We start from the raw sequence: 17706 nt of genomic DNA, 5'->3' as shown, positions 1-17706 counted from the left end.
ACTTGCGACCCAAGCAAAACACTATCCTCTGACCTTGCGGTAGAGCAGGGAATCCATTTTCCTTTATACTCTTCACATTTGTCATATACAATTAGCCGCGCCATGAGAAAACCAATATAGTGCGTTTGCGACCAGCATGGAACTGGACCAGCCTGCGCAGGCTGGTCTGGATCCATGCTGGTCGCAAATGCACTATGCCGGTTTTCTCATGGTGCTTCTCAAATATTGAATTTAATAACAAGAAAGCTTGAAAAGTTTCAGTACTACCTTTTCCATGAGTAGATCACAGAGTATTTCCGAGAAGTCCCCATCCCCCATACACAGATATCTTCTCAGTGCCATGAAATGGTCCTCTATCTGAAGGTCAGCCAGGAAATATCTCACCAAGCTCTCGTTAACCAAACATACCCTAAAAGTCAGTTAAATATCAGTACAAACATGTGTCGACAAATATTAAATATATTTCAAAATCTTGCTTTTATGACAATAGCTGAAAAATAACCTTATGATTCAAGTTTTGTTTACAAACAGTTTTTAGAAGTTTACAATTCTCCCTTTTAAATGTATGGCCCAAATGAGGCTAGTATCGTTTGCCTACAGTAACATCTATCAGCATTATGTCAGTACCAATTTTAAGGTATTTCTTATTTAGTGTACTAATACCTAGATTCTACAGCTGGTGTGTCTGAAAACAACAATTAGCAAAAAGGAATTTGTCAACTTGCAACTTTGATACCCTTAAAGTGTAGCTAAAAACAGTACAACAGATGTGTTTGCAGAAAAATTGACCTTAAATTGAACTTGCTTATGACATTTACCAAAAATCTGTGGCACAAATCCTGTAAATAGAAGTAGCATTTTCACACTATTGGTTTTCAAACTATAGTCTGGAAAGCTTGACTAAACAAGGAATGTGCTTAATGAAATGTCATACAAGGGCACATAATAAACAATACATATTTGATATATGCTATATTACACTCACTGTGTTTCCAAAACTGAGGTTATAGAGGATTTGATGACAGTTTTCAGAGGTAGATACTGGTAACCTTCTATATCACCATAGAAACTGTCATAGTTACCATAGCTACCATACTGTATACCCGGCACACTGGATAGCAGATCTACTCTAGGTGGATTATCTGAAATGTTACAACATATTTTAAATTGTCCATACAAGTCTTGCTCACTTTCCTGATGCTAATTCAACTAGTCATAGAAATGCTAACTTTTCAAACCTACTATTTAGACTATTCTTTACAGTCTGTTTAAAACAAGTATTCCTATGTTCTTATGTTTAAACTTTACTTTTTATCTGTGGGGGGTAGGGGTGGGGAGTGGCTTGTTAATGCCACACCAACATCATATGGTGACTCTTCAACTTTAAAATATGTCCAATTTGACTAAGCATTATGTACTAATAAATCAATGTAACTGCATTGTTTTCTATACTAACTTTCTGAGAAACACTGTTTTAACAAAGATAAAAGCTACTCTTTTTCTATACCTAACCTAGAATACGAAGTAAATTAAACTGAACTTTATTAATCTGTCTGTGAATAATATGAGCCGTGCCATGGGAAAATCAACATAGTGGGTTTGCGACCAGCATAGATCCAGACCAGCCTGCACATCCGCGCAGTCTGGTCAGGATCCATGCTGTTCGCTTTCAAAGCCTATTGCAATTTGAGAAACTGTTAGCGAACAGCATGGATCCTGACCAGACTGCATGGATGCGCAGGCTGGTCTGGATCCATGCTGGTCGCAAACCCACTATATTGGTTTTCTCATGGCGCGGCTCAGATATCATTTGACTCAAACATACTTAGAATATCAAAGTTGTCCTGATATTTCTCAACTTCACTTGTCAGCCATTCAATCTCATCCAGCTTAGGAATAATCCGCACATCTGAAACTGTACAATATGTAACATATAGCGCAAGACTTATGACTAGTTATATATCCACACAAAGGTTTTAATTCTGCAAGGGAATTAAACTTAAATTAGTTGAAAAACTCCCCTTACACTGCAACTGTTGGACATAGCATTTTCTGTTGTCTGTAAAGACTTTAATAACCACAAGATCTAAGTTTAGTTGGAAAATGATTAATAAACAGAAAACTGCAAGTTAAGATATAAAACTGATTTATGTCCATGGGAAACAAGTGTCCCTATAGCACGTAATCCAGGTACAATCAAATACTACTATAATACATGGGACAATCAGCACAGGGTTGACTGTATATTGTTGTTACTGATAAATAACTGAAATTTTATTAATCAAAGAATTTTGATACTTTAAAACAAATCTTATTAAAAGAGTAGACAGATCAGTATGCACCAACCATATTCTGGCAAAAAATACATGTGTAGACTTAACAAACTGTAAAGTAAAAGGAGACAATTTCCTTTGATGTAAACAGAGTTCTCAGAGAACAACAAGGTATGTCATTAGAAAATATTGGATCCATACCATTAAGTGGAAAACACATGTTGGTAGACTACACTTTAGGGATTTGATTGCTTAACCTTTAGCCTGCTGACTGCAAGTGATTCTGCCATTGCCACCAGTGCAAACATAGATCAGCCTGCATGTCAGTGCAGGCTGATCATGGTCTGCACTGTTTGCTAGTCAATCAGTAAATTTTCAGTGACAGTGAACACCCCTTTGAATAATAAGTGGTACTGCCCAAACTGAATGAATGACCAGTCCATTTTAGAAATATTGCAAGGTAAAGGTTAACATCCAATGTTCGGGCCTAACCCTTACAAATACACACTTTCTTATCAAGTTTAGCACTTGTGTTATGTCATTTAAGTGTTTCTTACGAACAGACAAACTAATGTATCAGTGCAATTACCACTGTGAAACAGTTAACTATTAAGGCAGACTAATTATTTTTTGTGGTTTTCGTGTCAATCCAAGAAATTGTATCCTAACAAGTCCTTACAGTTTCTCTTTAAACTTTGGAATCATTGAATTTAAGCCCCTAAAAACAACAGCAGTTTTTGAAAGTTACTGATTTCCTAGTATATGCCTCCCCGCCAGGGGCACAAAAAGTAAAACTTACTACTTTCATTTGCATCCTTTGACTTCTGTCCAAACTTCCCATCATACAAAAGTCTCTCTACACTAGAATCTGTTGCATGCCCATAAATATTTCTTTCCTTGAACATCTGCACTCGTTTTTGTTCATAATCTATAAACTCGGACTCCTTTGTGGCGCACATCTTGTCACTCATTTTTATCCTCTGTCTTGTAGTCTGCACTTCCTCAGACTGTGTATTTGCTGTCTGCTTCCTGTTTATTCTAATTCTTGGTTTTATTGCAAAATCGGTGGACCAGTCTGACTCCTTGCTTGACGACATTACTGCAGATTTTTTCATTTTTGGAACATTGAAATCATATGAGCTGCTGATCTGTGACACATGTCCAAATACATTCTGTTTCTTAATTTTCCATTCCATTGGTTTAGATTCAGTAGATGACTGCATTACACCTAGTTTAAGTTTTGGCACGTTGTCATGCTCAGGGGCATCAGATGGTTTATTTGCATGCATATTGTCATATGACCGAATGTGCGGTCGAGATTCGGGTTCCGGTTCACTCTGCTGGGTGATGTGTTTGTCTGAGACAGTCTTAATGTGTGGACGGTTTGTTTGGTCGGCGTCAGTCTCCTTGGAAGCATGGTGGTCATCAACCATTTTAACATGTGATTTGGACACTGGCTCGACTTCACCCCCAGATTCTTTGGTAGCGTGTCTATTCTCAAACGTCTATAAATAGAAGTGAATACAACAAACAAGTACACTAATGAAGTCGTAATGAATTTATATCAATGAATGGAACAAACCATAGAAGTGCATGCATATACATGGTATATGTTCAGTTCATTTCTTTATCATGGTTTTGGGTGTTGTATGCCAACATTCTCTATAAGTGATAAATTTGTATGTTTAAAGATATGCTGAAATTTGCATAACTGAAAATGAAAACTGGCATACAGGTATTGTCTATGTATTTCATATCTCTACATATACATACAAGTCATACGTGGTGAACATTTAAATTATTAGAAATATTTCTGCAATAAGTCTGACCTAATTATTTTGTGTTACTAGATAGAACTACTGTTTACTCGAACAAAGTTCCATGGGTTTGACATGCTCAAGCAAACAAAGTTCGACTGCAATCAACATTAACTATAACAAGAGATCACAGAGTGATCTTGGCGCCCACCAATGTGCCATTTTTGAGTGTTCCAAACTTCAAGACTTATTGACTAGCTCATGGTCAAATTTAATTTCTGCACACAACACTGTGCATGTGGTCCAAATTCGAAAGCTGTAGCTTGAGAAATGTGAAAGTAGGTCACTAGATCAATTTCAAGGACAAAGTTCTTTGTACACAAAACTATGCATGTGCATCAAGTTTGAAGGCTGTAGTTTGAGAAATTTAAAAGTAGGTCACTAGGTCAATCTTAAGGTCAAAGTTTATTTCGGTACACAAAACTATGCAAGTGGTCCAAATTTGAAGGCTGTAGCTTGAGAAATGTGAAAGTAGGTCACTCTAGGTCAAAATCAAGGTAAAATTTTATTACTGAATACAGAACTACGCATGTGGTCAAAATTTGAAGCCTGTACCTTCAAAAATGTGAAAATAGGTCACTAGGTCAATGTAAAGGTCAAAGTTTGTTTTGGTATATAAAACCATGCATGTGGTCCAAATTTGAAGGCTGTAGCTTGAGAAATGTGAAAGTAGGTCACTGGGTCAAAATCAAGGTCAAAGTTCATTTCGTAGCAAGAAACTATGCATGTGGTCCAAATTTGAAGCCTGTACCTTCAAAATTGTGAAAGTAGGTCACTAGGTCAATGTCAAGGTCAAAGTTTTTTTCAGTGCACAAAACTATGCATGTGGTCCAAATTTGAAGGTTGTAGCTACAGAAATGTGAAAGTAGGTCACTAGGTCAAAATCAAGGTCAATTCATGTCAAGGTTCATCTTGCCACTCAAAACCATACATGTGGTCCAAATTTGAATGTTGTAGGTTATTGACAAGAAGTTCTTAAAAGTTTTTTCCTATATAAGTCTATATGAACCATGTGACCCCCAGGGCGGGGCCATATTTGACCCTAGGGGGATAATTTGAACAATCTTAGTAGAAGACCACTTCATGATGTCACATACAAAATATCAAAGCCCTAGGCCCTGTGGTTTTGGACAAGAGGTTTCTCAAAGTTTTTCCCTATATAAGTCTATATTAACCATGTGACCCCCAGGGCGGGGCCATATTAGACCCCAAGGAAATAATTTGAATCATCTTGGTAGAGGACCACTAGATGATGCTTCATACCAAATATCAAAACCCTAGGCTCTGTGGTTTTGGACAAGAAGATTTTCGAAGTTTTTCCCTATATAAATCTGTGTAAATTATAGAAATAAACAAAGGGCCATAACTTACTAAAAAATTGTTGAACCAGTCTGATTTTCAGGGTGACACAACTAGGGTACCAATACATCATTCTGACAAAGTTTGGTCAAAATCCCCCTGGTAGTTTCTGAGGAGATGCGATAACGAGAAATTGTTAACGGACGGAAGGACGGACGGAAGGACTGACGGAAGGACGACAGACCACGGACGCAGAGTGATTTGAATAGCCCACCATCTGATGATGGTGGGCTAAAAATATACAGTCATTTTTTACTACAGCTAAGGTATAAATTGTACCTGTATACTGGGTTTAGATACTGCTTCCTGAGTTTCATCACTGACATGAAATGAAGAATTCAAACTACGTCGTGCAGGTGTACTCCTTCCGCTACGTGGAGTCACAGGTCGTAGTGGAGATTTCACTGGAGAAGGACTCTTACTTTTTATTCCATATCTGATAAAACAACAAATCATAAATATCATGGGGCAAAAAACATCATAGACAGATTATCAACTAAACTGAAATACAATCCATCAATAAACTGCATCCATGCACAGAAATTCATTATGTTTTACTGTCTGAGCTCAAAATTTTCCAAATCCTGTTAAAACCTTGATTTTTATTCTCTTTTAAAAGGTTGTTTAAAAGAATTTGATGTTCAAAATCAATTATTATTATTGTACTACACCTACTTCTCCAACCCTTTAAGAGCCCATTTTGGGAGGTTTTTGTCACCCCCTTCAAGTTTAGGGGCTTCCTCCATTCCATCTTGCTCATCATCTCCTGTCACCTCGATGGTAGGTCCGTGTAGCCCCTTCCTGGCCCACCCGGGCAGTGTAGGGCTAGCAGGACGTACTGTCAACTGCTGATTAGTCTGAATTTCAGTCTACAAAATATTCAGTAATAATTGCAATGATGACATCTGCATTAATATAAAACATGAAATGCTGATACAACTATAATTATTATATTGTATATAATTAACACAGCATTAAGATCGTCAAATGTTTCCCCCAAAGTTTTCATATATAAATGGGCAACAAATGATGACAAGAGGACCATGACGGTCTGTATCATTCTCCTGACCTAGTTTTTACACTAGATGACCCACTAACCAATATGACCTAGACTTTACTAATACAAACAGAATATTCTGGCCACACTTAATATGAATCAGGTAGTTTTTCCATCCTTGACCTTGTGAGATAGTCTTTGACCCTAGAGTTTCAAACTTGACCTTGACTTTGACCAGAGGTATCATAATAACTCACTTTGTGCTAAGGTGAGATTTTAACCTTTAGCCTGCTGCCTTTGCGACCAGTGCAGGCCAAGATCAGCCTGCACATCCGTGCAGTCTGATCATGGTCTGCACTGGTCACTATTCAGTCAGTAAAGTTTTAGTGAACACCCCTTGGAATAATAAATGGTATTACCCAAATTGAATGACGGACCAGTCATCAGGGCAAGGGTTAAGCAAACTCCTTAAATCATGTTAATAGATGTCATCCTTGAGGTAGGCTCAAAATTTCTAATATTGATAACTTTGCAATTTATTCCATACACAAATGAAGTCTTACTTTAAAGTATTCTATAATTTTACCGGATCAGATTTGAATTTCTCCATTTCTGCTGCAAGTTGTCTTTGTTCCTGGATGAGAAATTCTGTCCTCTTTATATCAAGTCTGGCACGTCTTACACGCCATAACGCTTTCTGTTCTCTCCTGGCTGCCTCCTCACTCAACTGACTGTAGTAGGCTATCACTTCTTCTCTGTAATAAGTGAAACATTTAAGTATTAAGTAAGTAAATCTATATCTATTTTATTAACATCACACCGTCACTATTATAGGTCATTATGACAACTTTCCAGATTTTGATTGTTAAAGAAGACTGAAATTGCTCCTCAAGGCATTATTTCATGATGGGTGGACAACACAGTAGAACCACCACCGTTCCCCGAGCCTGCTGAAAGGTTTCCTCATATGAGGAATTCTGCACCCCAAGCAAAGTTTCAATCCCACAACAGTGCGGGGCAAGTGATTTGAATCAATGACCTCAACCACTCAGTCTCTGAAACCTCTTAAGGGTAATGCATGTGTTTCAATATAGCGCATGGTCATATTACATTTAAGCACAAAATCCATGTCTCAACATGACACACTCAAGGTCTGCCTCTCTATGCATTATCATCCTATATCTAAACAAAATTTTTTTTCAGATGATACCATCTGCTTCACCTATTCCCACCAATGGTTATTCCTTTAAAAGAGAATATTGCTGATATTATGTATGTAATTATAATAAATAAATTAAAATTTTTAAACATCTAGACAAGTTTTGACTTAGCATTCAAAAAATTCTCTGATAGTGCATTTTTATTCTAAATTTCAGCCTTCCTGCATAAAGAAATCTGTGACTTATTCCATGCATCTGTTTAAATTTTATCTGGAATTTCAAAACAAGGCACTATTTAGACAGAGAAAGTCACTTAATGGAGGCTGCTAGTCTTGAAAATAAAAGACTATACCTGGCCTGTCTTTCTAATTCCAGTTCCTCCTCATCCATCATATTCTCCCTGTTTGTCACACTGTCCATATAATCTTTGTTTTCTTTTAGTGCCGTCTCCTTCTGCTCAGCCCGACGCTACAAAATATTTTCAAAACAAAAAATAAACAAGCTTTTAAAGTAAGCATGATTACAGACAATACGTTGGTGAATATCTGACACACTGCATGGGAAGAAGTCCTTCAAAGGTTTTCTATTACAATAAACAATGAAAAATAAGAAACACGATGCACAGCATACTGTACCTTAATTATTTCTGCAATCTAATAAATTTTGGAAAATAAATATTGAAAGCTTCAGTTTAAAATTCTGTAGTAAGATCTAACATCATAGCTGAACAGCAATACTCCGGAAAATGTTGTTGTTATACTAAAATAATAACAAGTCACTTTGATAATTATTCAAACTGGAGTCTCACCTTCAGATCTGTTTCCATTTGATTTTTCAAGAATGTTAATTCCTTTCTCTTCTTTGCAGCCACTGCTTTTCTCCTCTCCTTTACTTTATCTACAAACATACAATACAAAATTAATACGCATAAGTCTGAAGCAATACTTAAAAAGATTTATACAAACTGCAAATCTAACCTTTCATTACACCTGAATTTGAAAGCAAGTTTCAAAGGAATAAATCGCTGCTAAGACCAGATAAGAAGATAACTATGCACATAGCAAACCATGGCAACATATTACCATCAAGGTGTTAAATTTCATAATTTGTCACCTTCAAGACATTTACCTTTACAACGAATTACCTTGAAGGTGTTTAAGTTCCCAATAAATTAGCTTCAAGGCATTTAAGTTCTCAACAAATTACTTTCAATGCATTTAACTTCAAAATGATTACACATAAAGGCATTTAAGTTCAAAATGTATAACCTTCAAGGCATTTAACTTTACAATGATTAAACATCAATGTGTTTAAAGTTCACAATAACAAAATAGCTTCAAGGCATTTAACTTCGCAACAAATCACCTTGAAGGTGTTTTAGTTCACAATGACTCCCCTCAAAGGTGTTTGTAACAAAACAGCTTCAAGGCATTAAACTTCACAACAAATTACCTTGAAGGCATTTTAGTTCGCAATGCATTAACTTCACAACATTTATGTTCACAAACCTTCGAGGCGTTTAAGTTCAGCAGCTTGTGTCTGTCTTGCACGAACCATCAGTTCATATTTGGCTCTATCTGCTCTTGCTTTCATCTCTTCCCTGAAAAATTGAAACCAATCCCTTGTTAAACACTGTTCTTAGACCACGATTTTAAACCACTTCTTTAATTCTTAACCAGAACTAGAGTGTTACTAAGCAAGTACACACAAAATTGTTCTTTTTATAGAATCTGAGTAAAAAACAAGCTCACATTCAAACATACAAAAATCTGGAAAAAATGTACACTTGCTGAAACTTTTAACAAGAATTTTCTAGCCATCAGGTATTAATGACAATGTAAGTTCACTGAAAGAATGATGACTGCAATCAGAGTTGATCACAATTTGATTAAAATACTTTTAGCAAAATTTGTTTTCTTGAATATATTTAGGATAACCTCAGTCAAGAATTCACCATTAGTCTTAAAACTTTTCTGTAGGCACCCCTGCCATACAAAAGAACTTGATTAAAACATGTAGGTACCTAGATAAGGTAAGCTGCCTGGCAATTTGCTTCATTCTGTTGGCATAGATTGTGCACTGATTGGTCAGGGTACGTAACTCTGTCTCTGAGAATGTTAGAGTTATCTTTGCGATATCACTGTCATCTACATCACACAGGAAATGCTACAACAGAAAAAAACATTATAATATTTTAAACACTATTACGTAAAATCTTATTTCTATGGGCAAGAAGTTTAATTGTTTTTGCCAAATTATGAATTCAAAGATTTTAATATATATGAAGATAAAAATTAATGGGAATTTAAATTCTGTTCACTCATTTTGGATCAATTTCATTGATTAAAGCAACTATAAATTCCCTGAAAATATCAAGGGGGAATTTCACAGTAATGTTGAAATATATAGCTAACAATATCTTACATCTCTTTTGCAAGCTTTGAGCAGATTGATAGACTTGCCACAGAGGAAGATATCATTGGCAAGCTCTTTCAGGAACAGTGGAACACTCTCCTCTACTCTGTTCGTGCCCAATGTATAACCCTGTGTCCAGTAATGCTTGTCTAAAAACATAAAATATTCAAATATGTTAAAGATTGTACGACATAAAACAGTAAATTTTGCAGCATGTAAATTAAGGACTGAACTAATCTTTGCAATGACATATGAGTATGTTTGTTTCTAAATTTGTTTGATACAACTTAAACATCATTTTCAGTTATGTATCGTGTTAAACATTACATATTAACAGCATATCAGTTGTGTAATGTACATTAAATACTACAAAATTTCAGATATGTAATTGGTAAAACATCAAATCTCTACAGTATTTCAGTTATGACTGTTGTGTGTAATAACATAGAAATATTTGAGATTTTGACAAAGTTAATAATTTACCTAATTTAAAGCTACCAAATATGAAAACTGATAATCTTTTCACAACCAGAATCCTCTTAACTTTCATCGATTTTAACCAATTGCATGAAATAACTGTTCTGCTACCTTTGCAAAATTGTCAAAGTATTGTATTATACCTGGTTTGCAGTTTACTCCAAAGACTTTAAAAGAATGCAATGTCATATACGTAATAGGAAATAGAAATATGAAAAGTGAGGAATGAGAAACAGAATAAAGGACCAAAGAGGAAAAGCCTTAAATCCTAACATATGAAAACATTCTGGTAGCTCAGTCAGCTACCAGAATATTACACTTCTGAAAATGCATGCTATTAGAGCTGTATTGAAAATTTCAAGCTTTACTTTGTTATTTGTTCAAAATCCATAATATAATTTTCTGGTTATACTACTACATACTGAATACAAAATTAAGATGGAAGTGAAGAGTTTACCTTTCAATTGTAGACAGTTAAGATGGAAGTGAAGAGTTTACCTTTAAACTGTAGACAGTTAAGATGGAAGTGAAGAGTTTACCTTTCAATTGTAGACAGTTAAGATGGAAGTGCAGAGATTACCTTTCAACTGTTGACATTTAAGATGGAAGTGAAGAGTTTACCTTTCAATTGTAGACAGTTAAGATGGAAGTGAAGAGTTTACATTTAAACTGTAGTTAAGATGGAAGTAAAGGGCTTACCTTTAAACTGTAGATAATCATCATTAACTTGGACCATAAACTCTCCATAAGCGTCTCTGTATAAACCATGATACACCCAATCCTGCACATACCTACATGAAGAGCATTTAAGGTCAATGTATACACTTTAAACTTGAGACTTCACTGATACAAGCATATTTTTATCAGTTTTATTTTCATTACTTTAATGAAATTTATTTTGCATTACAATAGATACACAAGTTTCAAAGTCCTTGAAAGAATGAATGAGAGGACAAACAAATTTAAACATCAAGTCTGTAGTAATATCTGCCTAAATAGCTCCTCTTGATCTTTAATGTTATCTCACATCCTCCTAAATGAGCAAGCTCTGAGTGTATATCTCTGTTTATATTTACAGTCACCATCAATTAACTATTGGCAACTCTTTAAGAAGAATGTAGATATTTAAGTTTTTAAATGACAGTATAAGATGCAGGGAATAGTAATACTCCTGAAGCTTCCATAAAACAAACTTTTAAAAGAAAATGAATCATCTGAGAATTAGGGGTTCAAACTCATAACCCCTGGTTTAGAAGTCTGGTATCTTACTACTGAACTAGAGATCTTTAAACTGTGAGGGGTGTTTTACAATTTAATAATGCAGTATGACAATTATTTTACTTACAAGAGGTAAGGTGTACAGGTGTGTTTTAACAAGGACAACATGAGTGGATAGTGGTCACTGAATGAAGCCTCTACTGTCTCACTGTATAAGTAACTCAACAATGGTATTCCCTGAATATAGAAAGTATTTATAAGCAATTCAACTACTTTTAAGGTATCCAACAAACATGAATATAAAAATAGTTAAAACATGTTTCTTCATTCAGTACATTGATCAAATCAATAATATATTTAAAATATCTAGCTTCTGTACATACATCTTGTATATCTGTGATATACAACTTAAAAATTTCTCATAGCAAATGGAGAAAAAGCCAAGATACTTACAGTAGGAAATGTGGTTTTGGTCTCCTCGGTGACAGGGTTATCACAGTGACATAGGCAAGCCAGGTATCTAAAAATAGTAGACATTTTGTTTCTCTGTATTGCTCTTGAATGCAGTTATTCAACTGTATATCACCTTTATACATCAACTGAGTTATTACACTACATCTGTCTCCCCAGTAATGCATTGCAACACAAACTATAAAGCACTGAACCTTTGGAAAGAACTCAATGAAAGCAAAAAGACTTCAAATGACAGGGAAAAAATTAGGAAACAAACACATACTAAAAAAGCTTAACGTAGAATTGATTTTATCTATCCTTCCTATGAATGAATTCATAGACTACAATTAACCCTTACCCTGCTATATTTCTAAAATGTTTGTGGACTGGTCCATCATTCAATTTGGGCAGTACCATTTATTATTCGAAGGGGTTTTCACTGAAAATTTACTGACAGAATAGCAAACAATGCAGACCATGATCAGCCTGTACGGATGTGCAGGCTGATCTTGGTCTGTCACAAAGGCAGAATCACTTGCCGCCAGCAGCCTAAAGGTTAAATTGCCAGATAAACTTCTGCTTTCTCCTGCAGTCTACCCTTATCCACCCCCTACCTGACAAGACTACTTTTTTCAAGTACACATATAGTAGGCATGTAAAATGGGTCAAATATTCAGAAGACGTGACAATTGTTCAGACATTTTATCCAGCAGCCACTGTGACAACTGCTATTGAAAAAACTGAGTTACTAAGAACGGACCTCAATATGGGATGGTACAGTGATTGCTTTTAAAGTCAGCATGACCTTGATGTCATTTGAGCCACACGATGAGAAAACCAACATTGTGCATTTGCGACCATAATGGATCCGCGCAGTCTGTTCAGGATCCATACTGTACACCATTCACAAAACAGACATTATTTTGTATTTTATTTCCTTTATATTTGTTTCATATGAAAACTTGAAACTTATCCGAGTGTCTGCTGCCTCTGAGAGGCCTAGGAAGTGGTGCTGTCAAAAACCGGTGACCTCTAGAATGAATGTCAAACACATTTTATATGAGAACAAAGGTTCAGCAAATATACAAACCTGATTTCCTGGAGCAGTTTATGGCACTTAACTCTCAGCTGCAGAAGTGTTTTACCCTCTCCTATAGACAGAATAACCCCACTGTAGTAATGTAACACTGACTGAACTGCCCCTGAAACAGGATCAACAACAGTAAAGGTTTAATCCATCTAAATATGAATCTTACATATTCCATCTAGTCAAAGCTGTGCAAAAAGACTAATCTTGAAACAGGGGGTACCTAGATCAAAAGAATACTTATATCTGAATAATACACTTGCTGTTAAATTCAACTTGAGAATATAACCTGCAAAAAAGGACAAGGCCAAACACTGACTCTCCCAAAGAAAGTCTGTGTACACAGCATCTACTGTATCAAAATAACAATTTTCATTATTTTTCATTTACCTTTAGGTACATTTAAATTTACCCAAACTTAATTCAACTGACTTCTTATACACAAATCCTAACAGAGATTTCTGATCTTATCTGCAGTGTGCAATGTTAACAAGCCTACATTAGAGATGTTGAAATATTGCACTTGTACATTTAGAAATTCAAAATATTTTAAACATTAAATTTCAGAAGTCGATAGTAAAAGATATGTATTTCATCATCACTCAAAAGTACATGTTAATTTAGAACTTGTAGAACATGTTTCTTAATAATTGGATCAGACATTGATTCGACCTGAATATTGACAGTATTACCTGTAAATGCATGGAAGGTGAGACCAGCACTGTAGAATGAGTCAATGACAGGTGTAGCAGCAAACAGTCCCAGTCTATAGAAATACATGCCGCATGTGAGGAAATCATCCAGCAGGTTCTGCACAGCCTCTGCTGACATTCCTGACACATACAGACCATCACGCATTGTAAAACACTGGTCTGTCTGTAATACATAAACTAAAGTATGAGCCTGTGAACTGCATTACATTATCATTTAAATGTTACTATACCAGTGAACAGATATCATCTGCCTTTAAACACCTTCCCTTTCCTCAGATTAACATTTGAACATTTGAAAGTGAATATTGACCTCTAAATGAAGACAATTCGGCCTTCCAGACTATGACCCTCATATACAGGTTTGACTGTTACAAAACTGAATAAAGCAGTCTTTGATAAGTTACGCAAATCATGTCTTCACTTTCTGAATTTTTCAGCCACTTATCTTTAAGCTTGTTCCTAACTACTCTATGATAACTAGTTGATACCAGTTGACAACTTAAGAACACATCCCTAGCTACAAACTAAACTTTCAGAAGAACTGTACAAACTGCCCATAGACTAAGCATTAACAAAAATACTTACAAGTAACATCATTATTCATGTTTCCAAAAGGAAACTTTCTGACATTCCTGATCAAATACTCCAGAACTTCTTTATTAAATAAGGTAATTACGCTATATAGGTGACATGTTTTATTGTGACAATTATTCTCTATGTTGTTTCACAGAGTATATTTACCAAGTCTAGCATGAAGTTCACAGAGGGAACTGCAATCATCATATTTAAAATCTCCTTGACTAGTTCCTCCTGACTGATCTCCTGTCGTGGACTCACACGGATGGACGGAAATGCTGTTGTCAAATTCTTTAGTATAGTCTTGTTTAAGTGATCAAATGCTTCAGGACCCGCTTCTGTTAAATATGGCTTTGTTCTTGGGCCAGGACCTCTGCAAAAAATGAGAAAAACATGTCAAAATGTCAGAAAATGAAGAAAACAACATAACCAAGTGAATGAAGTATTGCCATGCAATACAAAGTCCCCTACTGGAAGGCACCTAATTTTTTCTACTGCAGTATAACATAATGAACTGATATATGTCAATGATGTATAAACAATATTGTACTACATATACAATATGTTATAACAACACACTTGGATTAAAATGTGCATATATAAAAACCCACAGTTGTTTTCATATTGAATTTTTTTGGCTGATTATAAAAATGTTATCATGTAAGTTATTTATAGTAACAACAAAGGGAAATTAATCTTTAAAAAAAAAAAAAAAATATATAAGTCCACAAGAAACTCTTTACCAGGTAGAGATAGGTCAAAATACACCTAAAAATTGGAAGTAACATGCATACTGTACCACAGAAAAGTGGTCTGGATTTTTCTCTACCGCCAGTAATAAAAAAGTTACAATAAAATCTATTTATAGTAACAACAAAGGGATGTAATTCTAAAAACAAGGGTGCCTCATGGTGGTGAACATTTGGTCCAAGTTACATCAAAATCCCTCCATGCATGAAGAAGAAATGTTCCGTACAAAGTCATTCTTGACTTTGACCTCTAAATATGACCTTGACCTTAGACCTAGGGACCTGGTTCTTGCGCATGACATGTTGTCCCATCCAGGGGAATATTTGTGCCAACTGATATCTTAATCCTGCTTTGCATGACAAAGTTATAGACCGGAAAATAAAAAATCCTCTTGACCTTTGATCTCAAAGTGTGACCTTGACCTTTAAGCTAGGGTACTGGGTGTTGCGCATGACAAGTCGTCTCATCATGGGAAAGATTTGTGCCAAGTAATATTAAAATCCCTTCATGGATGGCAGAGTTATGGACGGGACAGGAAAACAACTCTGTTGACCTTTGACCCCCAATTGTGACCTTGACCTTTGAGCTAGGGGTCCGGGATTTGCACAAGACACGTCGTCTCATCATGGGGAACACTTGTGCTAAGTGATATTAAAATCCCTTAATGTGTTTGTGTATTCGACACTCATTATGACACGGTGCAAATTGTCAACAGTCTGGGTAGCAGTAATTAGCGAGTGCGGAAATCAAAGAAAATCGGGCGACTTGCATTTCGCTTTGAGGTTAGATCTGAGCGAAGTTTGAAGTTCTAGAGCGCCTATTTCGCTCAAGTCGCCGAGTCGCGAGAGCCCTGAATGAATGTCAGAGTTATGGACCGGACACGAAACAGACCCTGTTCATGCTATGTTAACATTTGACTGCTAAGTGTGACCTTGACCTTTGAGCTAGGGGTCTGAAAGTTGTGCATGACACATCGTCTTATTATGAGGTACATTTGTGCCAAGTAATATTAAAATCCCTTCATAGATGGGAGAGTTATGGACCGGACAGGAAAAAAAGCCTTGTTGACCTTTGACCTCCAATTGTGACCTTGACCTTTAAGCTAGGGGTCCAGGTTTTACGCATGACACGTCGTCTCCTCATGGGGAACATTTGTGCCAAGTAATATTAAAATCTCTTCATTGATGGGAGAGTTATGGACCAGACAGGAAAAAAGCCCTGTTGACCTTTGACCTCCAATTGTGACCTTGACTTTTGAGCTAGGGGTCCGGGATTTGCGCATGACACATCATCTCATCATGGGGAACATATGTGCCAAGTAATACTAAAATCCCTTCAAGGATGGGAGAGTTGTGGACCGGACAGAAAAAAAGCCCTGTTGACCTTTGACCTCCTATTGTGACCTTGACCTTTGAGCTAGGGTATCCGGGTTTTGCGCATGACACGTCGTCTCATCATGGGGAACATTTGTGCCAAGTAATATTAAAATCCCTTCATGGATGACAGAGTTATGGACCGGACACGAAATTGTGGACGGACGGAATGACGGAATGACGGAAAAGTGCATTCCTATAGTCCCCGAAACTGGTTTTCAACCAGTAGGGGACTAATAACAACAGCATCAGTGTATTCTGTGGTATTACATTCTTTCTCTATTTTTCCCATAGTTTCAACTATTTAACAATCATCAACCTTTTAGGCTGAGCCAACATGTCGCGTAATCAGTTCCTGGAATGATTACTGTAGGCTTACTTATTTTAGCGGTGTACTAATAACAGCGCTTTTAGCGCTTTCGCACGTGCTCTAATTCATTTGTCCAAGCATTTTCATGTACATTTTCATTATATGATGTTTTCTTCGAACTTTTGCAAATAAATACTCTTGAGAGTTTGCACTAGTTACACTGCTTGATAATATTTTAAGGTTCGTATAATATTCCTGTTTATTGTTCATATTATTATTTTAAATATATGATCATGCAAAATAAGATTTTTAAGCTTGTAGTTTGTGTTTTTTTCTCATCTAATCAAGTTGTTATCGATTTCCATATCACCTTCGGGTATGTCCGTTGTTGCAGTCGCTTGTTTACGGAAAGGTGTGAATGTTTGTATTAAGACACAATGCATGTAGGACAAAGGGGATTCAATGATTAAAATGTGTGACAATCTTGATTTATTTCAGCAATTATAACTAGTATACAGAATATAAAACACGCAGATTATTATAATTAAATACAAGAAGAAAATACAGTTACGTAGGCAATAGTATACATATTATACTATTATTACTATTATTACAATATTATATGTATTTTACATATTGTACGTAAAAAAGCTACATCACAGTTGAAAGTAGCATTGAAAAAATACAAGTATCATCACGGCACACGATCTTAAAGTCATACTTGGTAC

General features: G+C 35.9%; 1 protein-coding gene across 1 annotated transcript in view; it reads right to left on the bottom strand.

Annotated features, from left to right (window-relative positions):
• Positions 1-17706, bottom strand: part of LOC123528898 (gamma-tubulin complex component 6-like) — a 42895-nt gene that overhangs the window by 5211 nt on the left and 19978 nt on the right. The window contains exons 10-27 of the mRNA XM_045308968.2: positions 14711-14918; positions 13949-14132; positions 13260-13371; positions 12170-12236; positions 11844-11953; positions 11198-11289; positions 10031-10170; positions 9630-9772; positions 9115-9206; positions 8415-8503; positions 7959-8074; positions 7033-7201; positions 6125-6318; positions 5729-5885; positions 3073-3778; positions 1826-1915; positions 986-1142; positions 268-409 (exon numbers count right to left, since the gene is read on the bottom strand). Of these exons, the coding sequence (XP_045164903.2) occupies positions 268-409; positions 986-1142; positions 1826-1915; positions 3073-3778; positions 5729-5885; positions 6125-6318; positions 7033-7201; positions 7959-8074; positions 8415-8503; positions 9115-9206; positions 9630-9772; positions 10031-10170; positions 11198-11289; positions 11844-11953; positions 12170-12236; positions 13260-13371; positions 13949-14132; positions 14711-14918 (2968 nt within the window). The remainder of the gene's footprint in view (positions 1-267; positions 410-985; positions 1143-1825; positions 1916-3072; positions 3779-5728; positions 5886-6124; positions 6319-7032; positions 7202-7958; positions 8075-8414; positions 8504-9114; positions 9207-9629; positions 9773-10030; positions 10171-11197; positions 11290-11843; positions 11954-12169; positions 12237-13259; positions 13372-13948; positions 14133-14710; positions 14919-17706) is intronic.

Source organism: Mercenaria mercenaria, chromosome 13, assembly GCF_021730395.1.
Source record: "Mercenaria mercenaria strain notata chromosome 13, MADL_Memer_1, whole genome shotgun sequence".
NCBI classification, from domain to species: domain Eukaryota; kingdom Metazoa; phylum Mollusca; class Bivalvia; order Venerida; family Veneridae; genus Mercenaria; species Mercenaria mercenaria.
This window is presented reverse-complemented; position numbering and strand designations above follow the sequence as displayed.